Source organism: Notolepis coatsorum (genome assembly GCF_963971535.1).
Source record: "Notolepis coatsorum genome assembly, chromosome: 13".
NCBI classification, from domain to species: Eukaryota; Metazoa; Chordata; class Actinopteri; order Aulopiformes; family Paralepididae; genus Notolepis; species Notolepis coatsorum.
This window is the reverse complement of record NC_140177.1, coordinates 119,014,369-119,033,628: the sequence shown is the minus strand read 5'-3', so window position 1 is coordinate 119,033,628 and position 19,260 is coordinate 119,014,369. Positions and strand designations below refer to the sequence as shown.

The following is a 19,260-nucleotide window of genomic DNA, read 5'->3' as shown; positions in this document are numbered from 1 at the left end:
TGTTCTACATCTGACTGAGTACATCCTTACTTGTGGTAAATTCCTCTACAGTACCATTGGTGTAGTTAATTGATAGAGTCCACAATGTTCCTCGTGCTACAACCGGAGCTGACTGGACCTCACTGGAATCGACTCGTGTGCCACTCGTGTGCCTCTGTGTGGCTCTGTGTGCACTGTGTGACTCTGTGTGGCTTGACCCCATTGATTTTGCATTGGTTTGTGACAAATCAGACTGAAGGATATGGACTGCGTGTCTAAGTATCCCCTTGGCTGACTATTCCTTTCCTATCAGAGTTTTCTGACCGGTTTCACCCTCCTCACCCATTTTGCAAGGGCACCGGAGCTTGGCGAGGTTTAGGCCCACCCTTGACAATTCTGATTGGAAATACAACCCTGCAATGTTTTTTCCCAGCTAGCAACAGAGTAATGGGTTCTGTCAGACCTTTCTGCTGCGCTGGCACACCACTAACGGCACGGCACGGTGGTGTAGTGGTTAACACTGTCGCCTCATAGCTAGAAGGTCCTGGGTTAGATTCCCGCTTGGGGATCCGGGCCTTTCTGCGTGGAGTTTGCATGTTCTCCCCGTGCTCGCAAGGGTTTCCCCTCCCAATAAGATAAACCCAGTGGAAATACATGCACAACAGATCGCTAACGCTGTCGCATGCTCTTCCAGCGTCCTCTATGCTGTGGCATGCTGGGGGGGCTACATCAACTCAAGAGACACCAACAAACTGAACAAGCTGGTAAGGAAGGCTAGCTCTGTGGTGGGAGTCGAGCTAGTCAGACTAGAGGTGATGGCAGAGAGGGGGATGAGAAGGAAGCTGGCTGCTATCCTGGAGAATCCCTCCCACCCCCTCTACGACAAGCTAGTCAAGATGAGAAGCATGTTCAGTCACAGACTCATACCCCCCCGACACTCAACTAACCGCCTCGGCCAGTCCTTCATACCAGCGGCCATCAGGCTCCACAACAGTGGCCAGGGACTGCTGCCAGACATCCAACTACAACTACTAGGAACCTAAAAAGGACAATAACACTAACTTATGCATACTGCACCTTATGTGATACTGTGATACTGTGAATACTGTATATTTCAGTTAGTTAGATAGTTAATTATATTTGTTGAGATCAGAGGCTCTGTGTAGGATTGTTAGTAACTGTCTAACTGTACATATGACTGTTTACACTAGTAACTGTTTACCTGCATATATAATTGTCTCCACCTGTGATTGCCTTGTTGCATAATCTGTTCCTACTGGAGGGCGCTCTAGGCGGAGCCACCCAGGTACTCTACCTTATGGCAACTATAAAAGCAAAGGTATACACCCATTTCGTTCTCTCCCCCAATGTCTCTCAGAGAGAGAAGACTTGTGTTACTGCTGCTTACCATGTGAATAAAGACAAGTTACACCAGTTCAGGCTCAAGATAGAAACCATGCCTCTTGACCACATTATTGTCGCCCTATAGCTGAGTTCTGTTAACAGGTTATGGGCCCAGATAACGCCGGGGGGGCGAAATAGTGGATGTACTGTAGCAAGCTTAGCTGAAGTTATAGGCTAGGATAGCACCGGGAGCACCGTGTGGCTAGTCGCTAGGCCAACAAGAGTAAAAGCTAAGCATACCATTAACGAAGAGGATGGAAAACAAGAGAAGAGACAAGTGGCCGACATTCAATGGAAAAGCAGAGAACTACGAGCTCTGGGAAGAGCGCATGCTGTGCTGCATGCACGGGGCGGGGCTGAAGGAGACAATCCTGGGGGCCCCCACCGGAGAACTGACAGCGGAAGAGCAAGCCCTGGACGACCAGCGGAATGCTAGCGCGTACTGTGAGTTAGCACCGATGCTTGACGACACCAGCCTGGGGCTGATATTCCGTGACACTAAAGATAGAGGCCGAGAAAGCCTGGCGGTACTGAGAGAGCATTTCATCGGGCGAGGAAGACCCAGAGTCGTGGCCCTCTACACAACACTAACGGGCCTGAGGAAGGGGACCACCGAAACTGTGACTGAATACGTCAACAGAGCGGAGCAAATCACGACGCCATTGAGGAGTGCCGGAGAAGCACCGAGCGATGGGCTAATGATGGCGATGATAATGAGAGGACTACCGGAGCTGTACAAACCGTTCACACTCCTGATAACACACGGTTCAACGGACATTACGTTGGGACAATTCAAGGCTAAATTAAGGAACTTCGAGGCCTCAGAAGACACCCACCCAGCCGCCGCGGAGGAAGGGGAGAGGGTGCTAAAGGCTCGAGTGACGCCAAGAGAGAGAACCAGGACCACGACGGACCTGGCGTGTTGGCGATGCGGAGATAAAGGCCATCGGAGAAGCGAATGCACAAAGACTGTCTGGTGTAGCTTCTGCAAATCCATGGGGCACACAGACAGAGTGTGCATGAAGAAACACAACCAGAACGCGCGATACGCGCACGGACAAGATGGCGACTACAGGCGAGATGAAAGCCACGGACAAAATGGCGACTACAGACGAGATGAAAGCCACGGAAAAAATTGCCACTACGGACAAGATACCGGCTGTGGACAGGATGACGACAGCGGACACGACAGCGGCGACTATCGACGTGAGATGAATCGAGATGACGCCCGGAGAATCGATGGAGGCGACTATCGACGGGAGATGAATCGAGACGACGCCCCGAAAATGGATGGCGGCGATGATCGATGTGAGGCGAGTCAAGACGACGTCCAGAGGATAACGGGACAATAAGACTGTGCTTTTGGAGCACGGACGGCGGATGCAGCGGGCCCAGAGAAGGGGACTGATCGTGGACACGGGCGCGTCGTCCCATGTCATCAACGACAGGAGTCGGTTCAAGAACTTTGACGACACTTTCCACTCGGAGAGGCACTGCATGGAGCTGGCGGACGGTAGACGCATCTACGGATTGGCACAAGAGAGGGGAGACGCACAGGTATGCCTAACGGACAGCAGGGGGCGCCGGCGTACGGTGACGCTAAAGAACGCTCTATATATTCCATCGTTCCCACAAGGACTATTTTCTGTAATAGCTGCTACTGCAAGCGGCGCCAAGGTATTCTTCGATAAAGGTAAACATTTTCTTGTAGAACCTGACTGTACCCGGTTTGACATAAAGATGTACCAGAGAATATTTTATCTGAAAACGGAGTGTAATGACAACGACCAGTGTAACGATAATGATGATGTGTGTAGCGGGACGGCCAGTCACGATATTCAGACATGGCATGAGATTATGGGTCATTGTAATTACGAGGATTTACTAAAACTGCATTGAGTGTCAGAGGGCATGCACATTGAGGGGGAGAAGCATAGACCTGACAAAAATTGTGCAATGTGCAAAACGGGGAAGTTTACCCAACCGAGATACAGAAATCCCACAGACGGAGTAAGGTTACCACTTGCACTAGTTGACATGGACCTAGCAGGCCCAGTAAGCAACGAGTCCATAGGAGGTTTTAGATATGTACAGTATTTTACAGTCGTGTGTACAGGGGCAGTGTTTGTTTACTTTATCAAATAAAAGAGTGACACACTCCAGGCCACAGAAAGATTCCTGGCAGACGTAGCCCCTTATGGTACAGTAAGATGTTTGAGGTCAGACCACGAAACCGAGTTCACAAACAGAGAGTTCCAATCACTGTTGGGAAGGTATAAGATAAGACACGGGACGTCACGTCCATACCCCACGCACCAGAGCGGGGTGGCAAAGGGGGAATGGCACACCCTTTTCGAAATGGCTAGGTGTAAGCTAGAAGATAGTAACTTACCAAAGAGCCTGTGGCATTATGCGGTGCAAGAAGCCGCTTACACCAGAAACAGGTGCTTTAATAAGCACTCGGGCACCACTCCGTATACAGCGCTGACAGGAAAGAAGTGTAATCTAGCCAGAATGCACCGATTTGGATCAGTGTGTTATGTGTACCTGCAGGACAGGGGAAAACCCAAGTCCAAGGATGTAAAAGGATTTTTCGTAGGACACGACAGGGGGAGTCCTGCTCTCCTAGTTTATCATCCCGGTAAAGGGATAGTGCAGAAACACATGCTAGTCAAGTTTGTCACTCACGAAGGCAACCTGTGAGGGCGAGACACAGACAGAGGAGCTAGAGCTGGACTCCAGAACAAGGTGTGTAGAAATAGAAACACATCACCCCAGTGTACTTAGTACAGTTGCACAGACAGACAGTCAGCAACCCCCAGAAGGCGATGACGAGAAGCACCTGAGGGTGACGTCGAGCGCCTCAAGCAGTGGGAGGTATCCCCCAAGGAAACACAAACCCCCAGAACATCTGCCAGACTATGCCAGGAAAGGGAGTTGAGTACTACTACAGGGTAGCCAGTGGGATAAACCCGACCTTTAAGGAGGCCACATTGTCCCCCAAAGAGGGCAGACAGACAGTGGGAGGGAAATGGTTGTATATCGATCCAGGAGGGTATTGAAGACCACGGTAAATACAAAGTATGGTTCATAGAAAATGTATTGAATGCTGAAGAATTGAGCCATATGTTTGGTTGTTTAAGTACAGAGGTGGATGAGTTACCAGGTTTAAAATACTGAAATGGATCTTATGTTTAATCCCATGTTTAAGTACAAAGGTGGGTGGTTTACAATGTTAAAGTACAGAGGTGATTCAATGTTTAAAAATACAGAAGTGGAGGATTTGATCATCGTTCCAGGCCACAAAAGAAAGACCTAGGCAGGTTAAACCATTTTATAGGTATGGACTTCGAACAGTCTGCCAACTGTGTAAAAATATCCCAGAAGAGATATGTGGGGAAAGGTCCTGAGATGTTTTTGACTAAAGTAAGAAATGTATAGATAAACTGTGGGTAGCTTCATTCTGTTGGACAACCTGTACTCGCCCTGACCTATGTTCTGTAGTGAGTAAGAGTGTCGGAGTATGTTTGTTGACCCCACAGAGAATAATTTAACTACGTCAAAAATATGTTTTTCGTTATCCCAGAGGTGCTGCAGACGGACAGCGATGTTTCAGAAAAGACAACAAAGGTTTAAGGGCTTAGGGCCTACAGGGATACTATCAGCCTGTGAAGCTGAGTATATGTTTCTAGCTATGACAATGCAAAAATGTGTTTATCTAGAGCAACTGCTCGAAGTGACGAAGATAAGGTTATGAATATATTGTTCAAAATGCAGTAGATAATTGAAATTTATCCTCTATACTGAATATGGTGTTTTTGAAGAATGGGCGTTCTGTCAAAACCGTTTAAAATGATGAACATTGTGTATATATGGAGACTGTTGTTTATAAGGACAACCAGGGGACCATTGTGATTACTAGGAACCTAAGGTGTCAATATAGATGTAAACATGTCATTGTAAATAATATGATCTCATCAGGTATGCCATCAGATAAGAAAGAAGGACACCGGTTTACTGTCCAACGGACGACAGAGTAATAGATACTATGAGGAAGCCTGTTTTCAAATACAAATTTAAGGGATTTGTAAAGGTCATGTTTAATGTGAAGATACATCCCTATGGATGTTTTTGGGTTTATATATTATTTCCTTTGTTAAATGTTTTTCCCAGAAGTCAGCCAGTATGCTAATGCAAACCTAAGTGGGAGTGTTGAAATCAGAGGCTCTGTGTAGGATTGTTAGTAACTGTCTAACTGTACATATGGCTGTTTACACTAGTAACTGTTTACCTGCATATATAATTGTCTCCACCTGTGATTGCCTAGTTGCATATATATCTGTTCCCACTGGAGGGCGCTCTAGGCGGAGCCACCCAGGTACTCTACCTTATGGCAACTATAAAAGCAAAGGTATACACCCATTTTGTTCTCTCCCCCAATGTCTCTCAGAGAGAGAGACTTGTGTTACTGCTGCTTACCATGTGAATAAAGACAAGTCACGCCAGTTCAGGCTCAAGATAGAAACCATGCCTCTTGACCACATTATTGTCGCCCTATAGCTGAGTTCTGTTAACAATATTGACTTGTTATATTGTTTACACTGCTTGTTTTTACTACCTGTACCTCCCTTCCCCCATGCTGCTATGATGCCTGAATTTCCCCAAGGGGATCAATAAAGGAATATCTCATCTTATCTTATATCTATACTAGTCGAGTGGCAGGTGGTTACTAAGGGGTCATCCCTATGTTCCCCGGGTTCTATGTTCCCCAGGTTCTATGTTCCCCGTTTAAAAAAAATGAAAAGTTCTAAGTTCCCCGCTCCCGAAAAAAAGGTTCTATGTTCCCCGGTCCCGCCCGCTCCCGAAAAAATAAAAGGTTCTATGTTCCCAGCTGAAATAAAGGTTATATGTTCCCCGGTGGCAAAGCCCAGAGGAAGCAGCTCGCCACCAAGGCTGCCCGTCAGTCGTAGGGAGGATAGAAGCCTTGCATCACGTGTCCCCTCCGGTACACAAGGAGGCAGCCTGTCACATATTTTCACCTGCCAGCGCGGACTCTCATTGGCGAGGTGTAACGTGTGGGAGGGTCACACTACCCCCGCTATTTCCTGTCTCTGCTGTGCAGGCGTCCCCCAACCGACCTGTAGGAGTCGCTGTCCACAACGTCCAGATTACCACCCATCGACTTCCACCCGCTGACTCTGCCAATTGAGCCAGTATGACGGCCGGCCAACCAAAGAGAATGGACTCTGTTTTACCCAGGTGTAATGATAGTTTGTTATCAGCGAGCCAGGTGCAGATTCTGCCTAGTTCAGAGCTGAGGGTTTTTTCAACCTGTAACTTGTTCTTGTCAGAGACCAGCAGGGCTGAGTTGTCCGCGAACAGGAACAAGTTGCAGTCACAAGCTGATGACATAAATTAGGAACAGTAGCGGTCAGTGTTGTAGTCGAGTCACTAAATCTCGAGTCCGAGTCGAGTCTCGAGTCCCCAGTGTTCGAGTCCGAGTCCATGTTCGAGTCACCAAAGAAGAGCCTTAGTCGAGTCCCCATTACCCTAGTTGGCCTAGTACGAGTCCGAGTCCAAGTCATCAAGGATGAGTCCACTCCACTCTGGCAGTCAAAGAGCTGACATACAAATAAAAAAAGGTCTACATTAAATATAAATGACACAGCGGTCATCATTTCAAAGGGAGTTTATTTACTTTGTGACACAATAGCCAAACAAATGCACTAGCCATCAATATCTTACGCCAAATGATTAGGGCCTATTACAATTTTATTTTTATTTTTTTTATGTATTTATCAATTACCAAGTCCGAGTCCTCGTCTGCACCTTCCGAGTCCAAATGCAGTCAATGTTTCAGTCCAAGTCCGAGTCATCAGTGCGCAAGTCCATGTCGAGTCACAAGTCCTGAAAATCAGTCCAGGACTCGGACTCAAGTACTAAACACTGCATACTGTAGGGTGATTTTGTGTAGTACGCCAACCTTAATTCGAGCTCCACAAACAAACAACATATTCCCTCAAAATACCCAAATGCAAACGCCTCATGCGGTGAACTTTCCAGGTCTCTGTCAAGAAGAGGTAAGGAAATTACATTGAATGCGGGTGCTTTTTTCTCTTTTTTTTCTTTACTTTCATATTGTATGACCCGAGTCATACTTCAATTACACCTGTCTCCTCTCTGCAGTCTCTGACCGACGCTGACTTCAGTGATCAAAGGTTGCTATAGAGAGAGAGCTTGAAAGCACCGCTGTAACACAAGGTTCCCAAGAATATTCAGTAAAGCTTCATGTAATACATACTGTACATGCTATAAAAGTATCAAAGGGATCGGTAATCATAATTAATCCTGATGAATTAATGAGGTGGTAAGTGTGCTTATTGACACACATGGTCATGCTTCATGGATATCAGTATCCATGCTAAATTGTGCCCATGATGGGGCAGTTTCTAGTTTTATTTGCTTCATAATAACATAAGCCTGTTATAATAGCTCATTATAGCTCATACCATAACACATGTATTATGGAAAAATCACATGATCACCCTTTTACAATAATATTCCTTTACTCCTTTATGATAAACCAGCTTACTGACATAAATTAGCTAGCATACAGATTGATTAATTGATTGATTGATTGATTGAACACTTTATTAACAGATTGCAGAATGGGTACAATACAGTACGGCTCAATACAAAACAACTGTTAAGAGGATGCAGACCAGAAAAATACTTGTTTACATCGGGGTCCCCCATTTTCAATTAATCAGGACATTTATGACATACAAGACATACAGAACTGTGTAGTAAAAAGAGATCATAAAAAATATATACATCCAAAGGGGAAGAAACTGTAGATTGTTGGGGGGGGGGGGGGGATTTGGACATTTACAGGGGCCAGTTTCTATTTGCAGCCACCCGTAGAGCATGTTTCGTCTGGAACAACCAACTCTCTCATAACAAAATATGAGGGAGTCCAGATGCAGCATATCAGTATTCATCCCATGCTGTTATGAGAACTGCCTGACTTTTTTTCCTTTTTTTCTTTTACTATAAGGCTGGAAGTATCCTTGGCCTCGGGGCTCACTTCACAGATTGTCTTCCTCTCTCTGTATCGAACTGAGACTCTGTGCACAGAATAATCTATCTTTTCTTCCTATCCACTGACTCAATTTCTATAAGCTCACTGGACTTGGTAAAATCATTTTCCACAACACATGTATGATGTATTATGGCTGTTGCTATTAACCTCTTAAGAGCCCTATTAACCTCTTAAGAGCCCTATTTTCTGAAAATCCGCCTAAAATACATACCTAAGTAAATGGAATATTGCTCCACTTCTACAAGGTCCATTTGCATGTTCTTGGTATATAGGGACATCTATGGACCTCGGTGAATGTATTCCCAGTGTCAGAAATATCGTGTCTATTACTAGGCTTGCTTAAATTTGAAACAAAGGAGAATATGAATTATGATTTTTCTTTGCATCTTTGACAGTGAATAAACACCATGCTAACAATGACCAGACATAAGAAACTGCCACTGAGTTCGTTCAGTACCGTCTTGAGATCACAAAAAATCTAAAAATCTAAGGAAATGAATAAAGGGAAGATGATTAAACAGAAGGTTTTGTAGATACAGTACTGAATTCTGCCATCCGGACCCATGCAATTTGAAATATTATTATAGAATATAGAATATGAGGCCTATAAATTACCTTATTATAGCCAACTTGCACACTATGTATCGGGCCAAATCTCATCCTTCAAATGGCAGAGTTCAATTTGGATTTAGTATCACCAGGCGTGCATGAAGAACAGAGAATGAAATCATATCCATTTTTCAAAACATCTACAAATGTGTTACTACACATTAAACAACATTATTTAATGATGAACAAATCAAGTACAAACAATGTTGATAATGAGTTATAAATAATGTAGAACTAATTTGTAAATGTTATACAAATATAGTTATAAATGATTTAATAATAATTTATGAATGTATATAAATGGTTTGTTTATGATTAGTTCATTATCTACAAATACCTTATAAATGTCTTATAACTGAGTGTTATTATGAAGTGTTACCAAATATGCTCACAGGCAAAAATACAGTTGGAAATACAATATATATTCTAAAAAGACAAATACTGATCTACTGTAAATCCCACCTACACCTACACTTTCAAGATAACAGGTTATGAAACTGTCTATAATGACCAGTAGAGACAACATGCATCATAAAGTCTCTTGTTCAGTGTAACGATTACCAATAACCCAATTTAGAAAGAGATGGAATACAGCTTTGATCGTACCTGCTGTCCAGGGTAAAGAAAAGAAGAGACACAGCTTTGATCTATGGTGGAACTGGACTCATCAAATTATGGACATAGACAGTTCTTCATGATCAATGTAGATTTAATAGGAGACATGTGGTTCAAAGTACATGTAGGTTGAATGAGCTCTGGCCTTAAGAGGAGAGAGGGGTCGGGGCTTGGCTCTCCCCAAGGTGTGAGATTTAAAGGAACACGCCAACATTTTGAGAAATTAGCTTATGGTCTTCTCCAGAGAGAGACACAAAGATAGATACCAGTTTGGACAGCGGACAGTGACGGGTAGCCTTTGGGAGAGGTGTTAGTCGGACAATGCCTAGGCTACCCGTCACTGTCTGCTTCCATTCATTGTGCTAAGCTAGGCTAACGTGCAGCCAGATAGCTTTCTACTGAACGCACAGAGAGGAAACTGGTATCTATCTTATTGTCTCTCTCTGGAGAAGACGATAAGAAAATGTCTCAAAATGTTGGTGTATTCCTTTAAGCTATTGTCTTGGGACAAACAAAAGGATTCCTGCACAGATTACAATGAGGAGGCACAGCTTTGATCACCTACCCAACCTCCTCCAATGTACAGTTTCTACGTCAAATGTATATACTCTCTTTTCTGGACTCTTTTCATAGCACAAACAGTACTGTATTTGCAAATATGGTATGTCATAAATGTATAGATGTAGCAGTACTGTCTATCTGTATGTCATGTATGTCATATGATGAATTGAAAATGGGTGACCCTGATGTAAACAAGACGAAAGTCTTTCTCTGGTCTGCATCCCCTTAACAATTGTATGTATTGAGCTGTACTGTACTGTACCCATTCTGCAATCTGTTAATAAAGTTTTCAATCAATCAATCAATCAACTTTCTGTCTGTGGTAAAACACGGTGAGGAGCAGGGAGGATCTTACCTGCTGTCTGTGGTAAAACACGGTGAGGAGCGAGGAGGATCTTACCTGCTGTCTGTGGTAAAACGCGGTGAGGAGCGAGGAGGATCTTACCTGCTGTCCTGTCTGTGGTAGAACGCGGTGAGGAGCGAGGAGGATCTTACCTGCTGTCTGTGGTAAAACATGGTGAGGAGCGAGGAGGATCTTACCTGCTGTCTGTGGTAAAACACGGTGAGGAGTGAGGAGCGAGGAGGATCTTACCTGCTGTCCATGGTAAAACACGGCGAGGAGGAACATGGCCATGAGGAGTAAGGAGGTCTCCTTAGTTCCCAGGAAATTTCTGCGGAAATATATATGAAATAATTGTTTTTAAAGCTGTCACTGAAGCATAACCTCATCACAAACAGGAAAGGTCACAGACACATCTCTGTTGAATTAAAGGAACACTCCACCAAAACAATAATACGACGCTCATTAGGATGCTGAAGGGATGAGGAGGTTAGCAAAGTGCAATGGAAGATCGATGGTGTCATACAGGATGTAAACAACCTCTCTGCTTCCTCCACATGTTTCTCTGAGATCAGGAAGTCGTTTCTTTTCATTGTTGAGACCAACACATGGCAATACAAAACAGTGATTTCAAACGAGGTGGAAACCATAACAACTAGTGGTCACCATGCTCATTTATTTACATTTTCCGCCTTTAAAAAATTTAAAATATATTATTACATTTGTTTTTGGTCACTATGCAAATTTTATATTAAATGGATACAACTGGTTGATGATTGAGACCTGTGGGTTTCTATGCTGAATATAACAAGTATTGCTTCATCCCTATGATTATAACTAAATAGTTATATAAATAATTAAGTATAATACATAAGAAATGTATAATTTCACAAATTATTTGATCATTCCAAGATATATATATATGTTTATATATATTTAATAATAATACAAATTCTGTATAATTTCATAATTGTATAGCATATTTCTATGTAGAGTTTTCACCAGGGGCTACAGCCACTACTCTATTAGCTTGTTGACCATATCTTCTTTGGACAGAGATCAGTAGGGCAGAACTCTCCTCTTCCTTCCCAATAGACTTCAAGAGATGTACATGAATTAAAGATGACCCTATGGATGAAGCTTGTATGAAGGCTGCTACCAGTAGTACCAGAGGGGGTTCGTCTTTATTTGTATATTATATATATATTTATTTCTTTATTTTACTCTTTCACACTGTGTGTGCTCAAGATTCTTTAACTGAACAGCAACAGGCTCAAAGGTCACGGTGCCATAGATGCTATCAGTCTGCAGACTTATTTTGTCATCTGCCCAGATTCATTTTCCAACCTTTTCAACATCCAAAACCAACAAAGAAGGTCAACATGCCCCGTAATGGAGCTCTATAGAGAAACCATGACACTCCCCTGACTAACAGTATAATGGAGCTCTATGGAGAAACCATGACACTCCCCTGACTAACAGTATAATGGAGCTCTATAGAGAAACCATGTCACTCCCCTGACTAACAGTATAATGGAGCTCTATAGAGAAACCATGACACTCCCCTGACTAACAGTATAATGGAGCTCTATGGAGAAACCATGACACTCCCCTGACTAACAGTATAATGGAGCTCTATGGAGAAACCATGACACTCCCCTGACTAACAGTATAATGGAGCTCTATGGAGAAACTATGACACTCCCCTGACTAACAGTATAATGGAGCTCTATAGAGAAACCATGACACTCCCCTGACTAACAGTATAATGGAGCTCTATAGAGAAACCATGACACTCCCCTGACTAACAGTATAATGGAGCTCTATAGAGAAACCATGACACTCCCCTGACTAACAGTATAATGGAGCTCTATGGAGAAACCATGACACTCCCCTGACTAACAGTATAATGGAGCTCTATGGAGAAACCATGACACTCCCCTGACTAACAGTATAATGGAGCTCTATGGAGAAACCATGACACTCCCCTGACTAACAGTATAATGGAGCTCTATAGAGAAACCATGACACTCCCCTGACTAACAGTATAATGGAGCTCTATGGAGAAACCATGACACTCCCCTGACTAACAGTATAATGGAGCTCTATGGAGAAACCATGTCACTCCCCTGACTAACAGTATAATGGAGCTCTATGGAGAAACCATGACACTCCCCTGACTAACAGTATAATGGAGCTCTATAGAGAAACCATGACACTCCCCTGACTAACAGTATAATGGAGCTCTATGGAGAAACCATGACACTCCCCTGACTAACAGTATAATGGAGCTCTATAGAGAAACCATGACACTCCCCTGACTAACAGTATAATGGAGCTCTATAGAGAAACCATGACACTCCCCTGACTAACAGTATAATGGAGCTCTATGGAGAAACCATGACACTCCCCTGACTAACAGTATAATGGAGCTCTATAGAGAAACCATGCCACTCCCCTGACTAACAGTATAATGGAGCTCTATGGAGAAACCATGACACTCCCCTGACTAACAGTATAATGGAGCTCTATGGAGAATCCATGACACTCCCCTGACTAACAGTATAATGGAGCTCTATGGAGAAACCATGACACTCCCCTGACTAACAGTATAATGGAGCTCTATGGAGAATCCATGACACTCCCCTGACTAACAGTATAATGGAGCTCTATGGAGAAACCATGACACTCCCCTGACTAACAGTATAATGGAGCTCTATGGAGAAACCATGACACTCCCCTGACTAACAGTATAATGGAGCTCTATGGAGAATCCATGACACTCCCCTGACTAACAGTATAATGGAGCTCTATGGAGAAACCATGACACTCCCCTGACTAACAGTATAATGGAGCTCTATGGAGAATCCATGACACTCCCCTGACTAACAGTATAATGGAGCTCTATGGAGAAACCATGACACTCCCCTGACTAACAGTATAATGGAGCTCTATGGAGAATCCATGACACTCCCCTGACTAAAAGTAGTTTCAAACGAAAATGGCTGGATGTCATTTAGCCAGATCAGCACGGCTGTGAGTGTGAGTCTTTCACCTTTTACATATCTAGCTCTGGCATGGATTGATTGTTTAGATCGCTAGCATGGCTAAAAAGTGCAAATATAGTATAGTCTGCCCCGTTGTTCTGACCAGGATTACGTTCCTTTTGCCCACATTGATGCGTGTGCACAGAGTCTGACGTATAGAGCGAACGGGTCTATAGTCCAGAATCAGAATCAGAAAGGTCTTTATTGACAAGTATACTTTTCACATACAAGGAATTTGCTTTGGACGTCACTGGTGCGACATTAGCAGACAGACAGATAATACAATAAAGTGGTGGAGTAAAATTTTATTAAATATGAGCTAAGTTAATTAAGCACAATAGAATAATATATTTATGAAATAAAATATAGGCCAGGGCTGTACGACTGTATAAGAGGTTGAATACAATTATGTGGGATTGCAGAATGGGTACAATACAGTACGGCTTGTTAAGGGGATGCAGACCAGAGAAAGACTTTCATCTTGTTTACATCAGGGTCCCCCATTTTCAATTCATCATACACGACATACAGATATATCATGACATTTATGACACAAATCGATCTCTAAACAATGTTTGTATGTCTCCGTAATGGTATGATTCTGGCCTGGTAGGTTAAGCCACCATTTGACGCAGTTTCTATATCTATCCCACCGTGTCTGTGTAAAATCTTGTACACGTTCTTTCTGAACGGACGTGAGATGCATATAACATTGTTTAGAAACCTTTTTGCGAACTTTAGAAGGTGTTGTTTGTCCATTTTCATCCGTAACGTTACTCTGTGGATGTCATTTGTTGTCACCGGATGGCCGTATCCTCGCAACAAAGAGAGCTGCTATTGGTCGAGCACAAGATACGTGACCGAACTCGCACCAATTACATCAAATAAAACTCTGTGGTGACCAAGTATCCGTTCGCGAGGAAAGATCTAGTCCCGACTTTAAAATAATGATTGCGCAAAATGGGCAGGATTGTAAATGGAGAACTTTGTATTCCTAAATCTACACCAATATCTTTCACCCAGAGTGAAAATTGTGTAGTCCGCCGAGGTGGGAACGGGATGAAACGCTACAGCCTTCACCTTACGGCTTAATATAAACTAAATTAAATATAGCTCAATAGATAGTACAATTATAAGTACAAATAAAATAGGAATAGGAGTAGGCCAGGGCTGTGCAACTGGGCAGATGTGGTCAATTATACAATTATATACACTAGTTAGAATGAAGTAACATTACAGTGGGCAAGTATATAGTCCAGTAGGGTGTGTTAATGTAACACAGTGGGGGGTGTCAGTGAGGGTCCCGCGCCTTGTTGATGAGGCTCACTGCAGAGGGGAAGAAACTGGTCTTGTGGCGTGAGGTTTTGGCCCTGATGGACCGCAGCCTCCTGCCAGAGTGACTCAAACAGGTTGTGACCAGGATGGTAGGGGTCCAAACATGATTTCTAAAAACATTCAGTATGTGATAGTTTGCGTATGTGTGCTGTATGTGCATGGAGTCCCACTCACTCGGTGTTGTGGTGCACGGCGTCGTAGCGGACGAACAGGGAGGTGTAGAAGGCCTCTGTGAGCAGTGAGTAGATGGCGATCATCACCAGCAACACCGCCAGCTTCAGCACCGAGTTGAGACGCAGGAACACGGCACACGTCACCATGGCCAGCACCCCCGTGAACACAAAATACTGGGGGTGGGAAAGACACAGAGATTTATATTTAGACAACAAACAGCTCTGTAAAGATCTGATTAAATCTGTAGTCAGTATGTACACAAGACAGTGTTGTAGTACTCGAGTACAGGACTCTGATTCGAGTCCGAGTCCTGGACTGATTTTCAGGACTCGTGATTCAACTTGGACTTGAGCACTGATGACTTTGATTTTGTAATCATTTGGCATAAGATATTGATGGCTAGTGCATTTGTTTGGCTATTGTGTAAATGAACTCCCTTTGAAATGGTGACTGCTGTGTCATTCATGTTTAATGTAGACCTTTTTTATTTGTATGTCAGCTCTTTGACTGCCAGAGTGGAGTGGACTCAACCTTCATGACTTGGACTCTGACTCAAATGTATATTTAAGTTACAGCCTATGTATTATATCCATTAACGTTAAGATAATTTTCCACTCAAGTAAATTACATTTAACATTTCTTAGAGGATCAGTCTTGTGGAGGAATTTACCATGAGTAAGGATGTACTCAGTGAGATGTAGAACACAGGTTTATTTAGCTCAAACACAGTATCAACTACAAATAGGTCGAGAGTTATTGCTGGATGACTCCAGGAGTGACAAGGCCTAGTATCCCTCCAAAGAGCTCGAGAATCCAGTCGTAGGTCTTTATAGTGGAGAGGAGAGGGGTTGTCAAAGGGGTTGATTGGGTTGGGGAAGTGGAGGAGGGAGGAGGGGTGAGTTAGGTGTGGTCTGGTCTGCGCAGGTGGGAGTGAGAAGCGTGAGGGGTGACGGGATGGAGGGGGAGGAGGGGGTAGACGTGAGGGGGAATGGTAGACAATGGGAAACGTGTATTTAAAGGTGACATGTACTATAAATGTAATTTTTCAGTCTCTAGCATTGTATTATAGTAATAGGAGTTCGTATCAATGTGTTTTAGTGTCTAAATACCATATTGGCGGATTGCTCTGATTCAGCTCAGCCCCTTTCCTCCTCCAGTAAATCAGGCCATTTTGATTTGAACGGCTGATATACGTCATACGGCCGCTGGGTAGCGCACAGTGATGCGATTGGCTCTGTGGTTGGAGCTAATGCCCGCCCCCATTCTACCTAGACTAGACAGCGAGTGGAAGCCACTTCCTCATGCAACGAGGCGGAGTGGGGCCGGCCGCCTCTGCGTGCGCTCTGGAGGGAGAGAGAGATGGAGAGAGAGGGAGCACTTTGGGGGGGGGGGGGGGTCGGGGACCTGCTGCGCGGCACATGGGAGAGGGGAGGAAGGGAGGCCCACAAGCTGCCGCGGTCCCCCCCCCCTCCCTCTCTCTCTCTCTGTCTCTGTCTCTCTCTCTCTCTCCCTCCCTCCGGAGTGTGCAGAGGTGTCGGGTTTCGCTCTGGAAGAATCTCTCTCTCTCTCTCTCTCTCTCTCTCTCTCTCTGGAGTGTGTGCAGAGGTGTCGGGTTTCGCTCTGGAAGAAGCTCTCTCTCTCTCTCTCTCTCCCACCCCCCCTCTCTCTCTCTCCCCCACCCCCCTCTCTCTCTCTCTCTCTCTCTCTCTCTCTCTCTCTCTCTCTCTCTCTCTCTCTCTCTCTCTCTCTCTCTATCTCTCTTTGTCTACCAGTCGCTGTGTGGGCTGACTCAAAGTGCTTATGGGCGGAGCCAGGCCATAGCAGCCTAAAATCTTGAGGCAGAAAAATGCTGGTTTTGAGTACTTGATTAGAAATATAAAACAATGATTATTTTTGGAATAAACCTTACAGATGTGTTACATAGACTCACAGGAATTGTGTAAAGTTGCCCAAATAGTGCTAGGAATAGCAGTACATAGCCCCTTTAAGGGAAGAGCCAGATGGCCTTCCACCACATATGCCTGACGCTTCCCTCAAATACACGTTTCAAATAGCGAATTCCACTGTACGCAGAATGTTGCATGACGTGGTGGGGATTGATGTGTGGGGTGTTTGGGGGACTGGCTGTTCGGGGGGGGGGGGGGGTTATTCTCCACCCATTGATCATCCATAGCAACACTACTATCACCGACATCCAAGAAGGGGGATCCCCCATTTAATGGCCCTTCTAAGGTTTCTCTCCTCCACATTGCCTGTGGTGATTTTTTCCTATTGCTAGGTTTTTAGTGAGTTTTTCCTTACCTTCGCTGCGGTATGTCTGGGAGTGTTGTGTTGGATTTCATGACAGTTTTTTTTGTTCTTGATTTATTGTGAAGTTTCTTCTTGACTTGTTTAAAGAAGACTTGTCCAGCCCATGGGGACATTAACGTGTTATTGCAGGCTTTACAAATACATTTGATTTAATTTGATACCCACATGAACTTTATTCTATAGCAGAGTTTTCAGTTCTATGTTGTTATTAGCTGTTTTAAGAGTACATGTCTAAGTTAGCTATCGTTCTACAGCTTTCTTTGAGAGTTGTAAATCATGCAAGACAAATTGTAAGAAAGAATTGCCAAAAAGTCTGCTTGAGCATCCATGTTTTTACAACTTTGTAGCTCAATGCGTTTCCCACTTAAACCGCGACCATGAACGACTGCAGCATTGCACTCTAGTTTGTTCATGTCCACTAATATCTTTGGACTCTCTTAGACCACAGGAATAACGTGCATAAATCCTTCAGCTGGGGCATAGTTGCCCTTTAAAGGGTACGTTCAGAATTACATTTTGGACCCCTAATCCCTATTTTACTGTACATCACAATCCAATCCTGTTTGAGCCTCTGTTGTCTGACGCTGAGATTCTGACTCCTACCTCGGAAAGAAGCAAATGTCAGGGATAGAGACAGACTCGTTGAACGTCTGGTTCTGGAAGTTGCTGGACCTGTCAAAATCACACCACAGCTGGAGGAGATGAACCGAGAGAGAGAGAGAGAGAGAGAGAGAGAGAGAGAGAGAGAGAGAGAGAGAGAGAGAGAGAGAGAGAGAGAGAGAGAGAGAGAGAGAGACAGAGAGAGAAATTATTGGCGTACGCCGTACAATATTAAATTGACACAGGACCAATGTAATGAATAGTCAATATCCACCTACCATAAATGTTTCTTTGTTTTGATCCACTTTTTCTCCTGTTTTTCTCAGATTTTTTCTCCCATACCAATTTCGTCGTTATGCCAATTCTCCCTCCCTTCCTGGTCGTTGCTCGCATATGCCCCCCACTGACCGGTCTAGGGAGTCCTGAAGTCTAGTAGATGCATCCTCCGTCACATAGGAGACAGCCAGCAACCTCTTTTCACCTGCCAGCGCGGACTCTCATTGGTGAAGTGTAACGCGTGGGAGGTCACACTACCTTCAACATATCCCTTCTTTGCTGTGCAGGCGCCCTGACGACCTGTAGGAGTTGCTGTTTTACAACGACCAGATTACCACCCATCGACTTCCCTCCCGTTGACTCTGCCAATTGTGTCAGTATGAGGACGGCCCAAGCCGGAGGCAACGCTGACAGCCGGATTCAATACCGGTGTCTCTTGCGTTGGTGATGAGCGCTTAGACCGCTGTGCCACCCAGCGCCCCTACCACCATACATTTTTCATAGATTTGGGTCAGAGTTCCAAGTCTTACGGTATGTTTTGTATGCAATGGAAGCAATATGGGAGTATACCTCTGAAGTGTTCTAGCTAATGTTCTTATTCAACAGGCTATTCATATTAAACTAGTTGCCAACCACTCCTGCAAAACAAGTGTCCACTGATCCTTGATTTAAAAGGGAACTACACCCATTTTCAGAATGCATACATGTTATTCCTATGGTCTAAGACAGACTAAAAACTTTTGTGAATATGAACGACTCCCAAATTTAAATAACTAGAGTGCTAAAACTCAATTTGTGATGTCACCAATCATTGTCATTGTTCCTGTGTGTTTGACTTCCTTGTTTCCTGTTCTCTGTGTCGGTCCATTGTCTATTGTCTCTGTTGGCAAGTTCCTCGTGTTCCTCAT

The 19,260-nt window shown here is 44.1% G+C and overlaps 1 protein-coding gene across 1 annotated transcript in view; it reads right to left on the bottom strand.

Moving 5' to 3' along the window:
• adcy8 (adenylate cyclase 8 (brain)) overlaps positions 1 to 19,260 on the bottom strand; it is a gene marked incomplete at both ends in the record, with an annotated part of 388,672 nt that overhangs the window by 57,475 nt on the left and 311,937 nt on the right. The window contains 4 exon segments of the mRNA XM_084327783.1: positions 10,863 to 10,941; positions 15,167 to 15,339; positions 18,080 to 18,081; positions 18,084 to 18,168. Coding sequence (XP_084183909.1) covers positions 10,863 to 10,941; positions 15,167 to 15,339; positions 18,080 to 18,081; positions 18,084 to 18,168 — 339 coding nt within the window.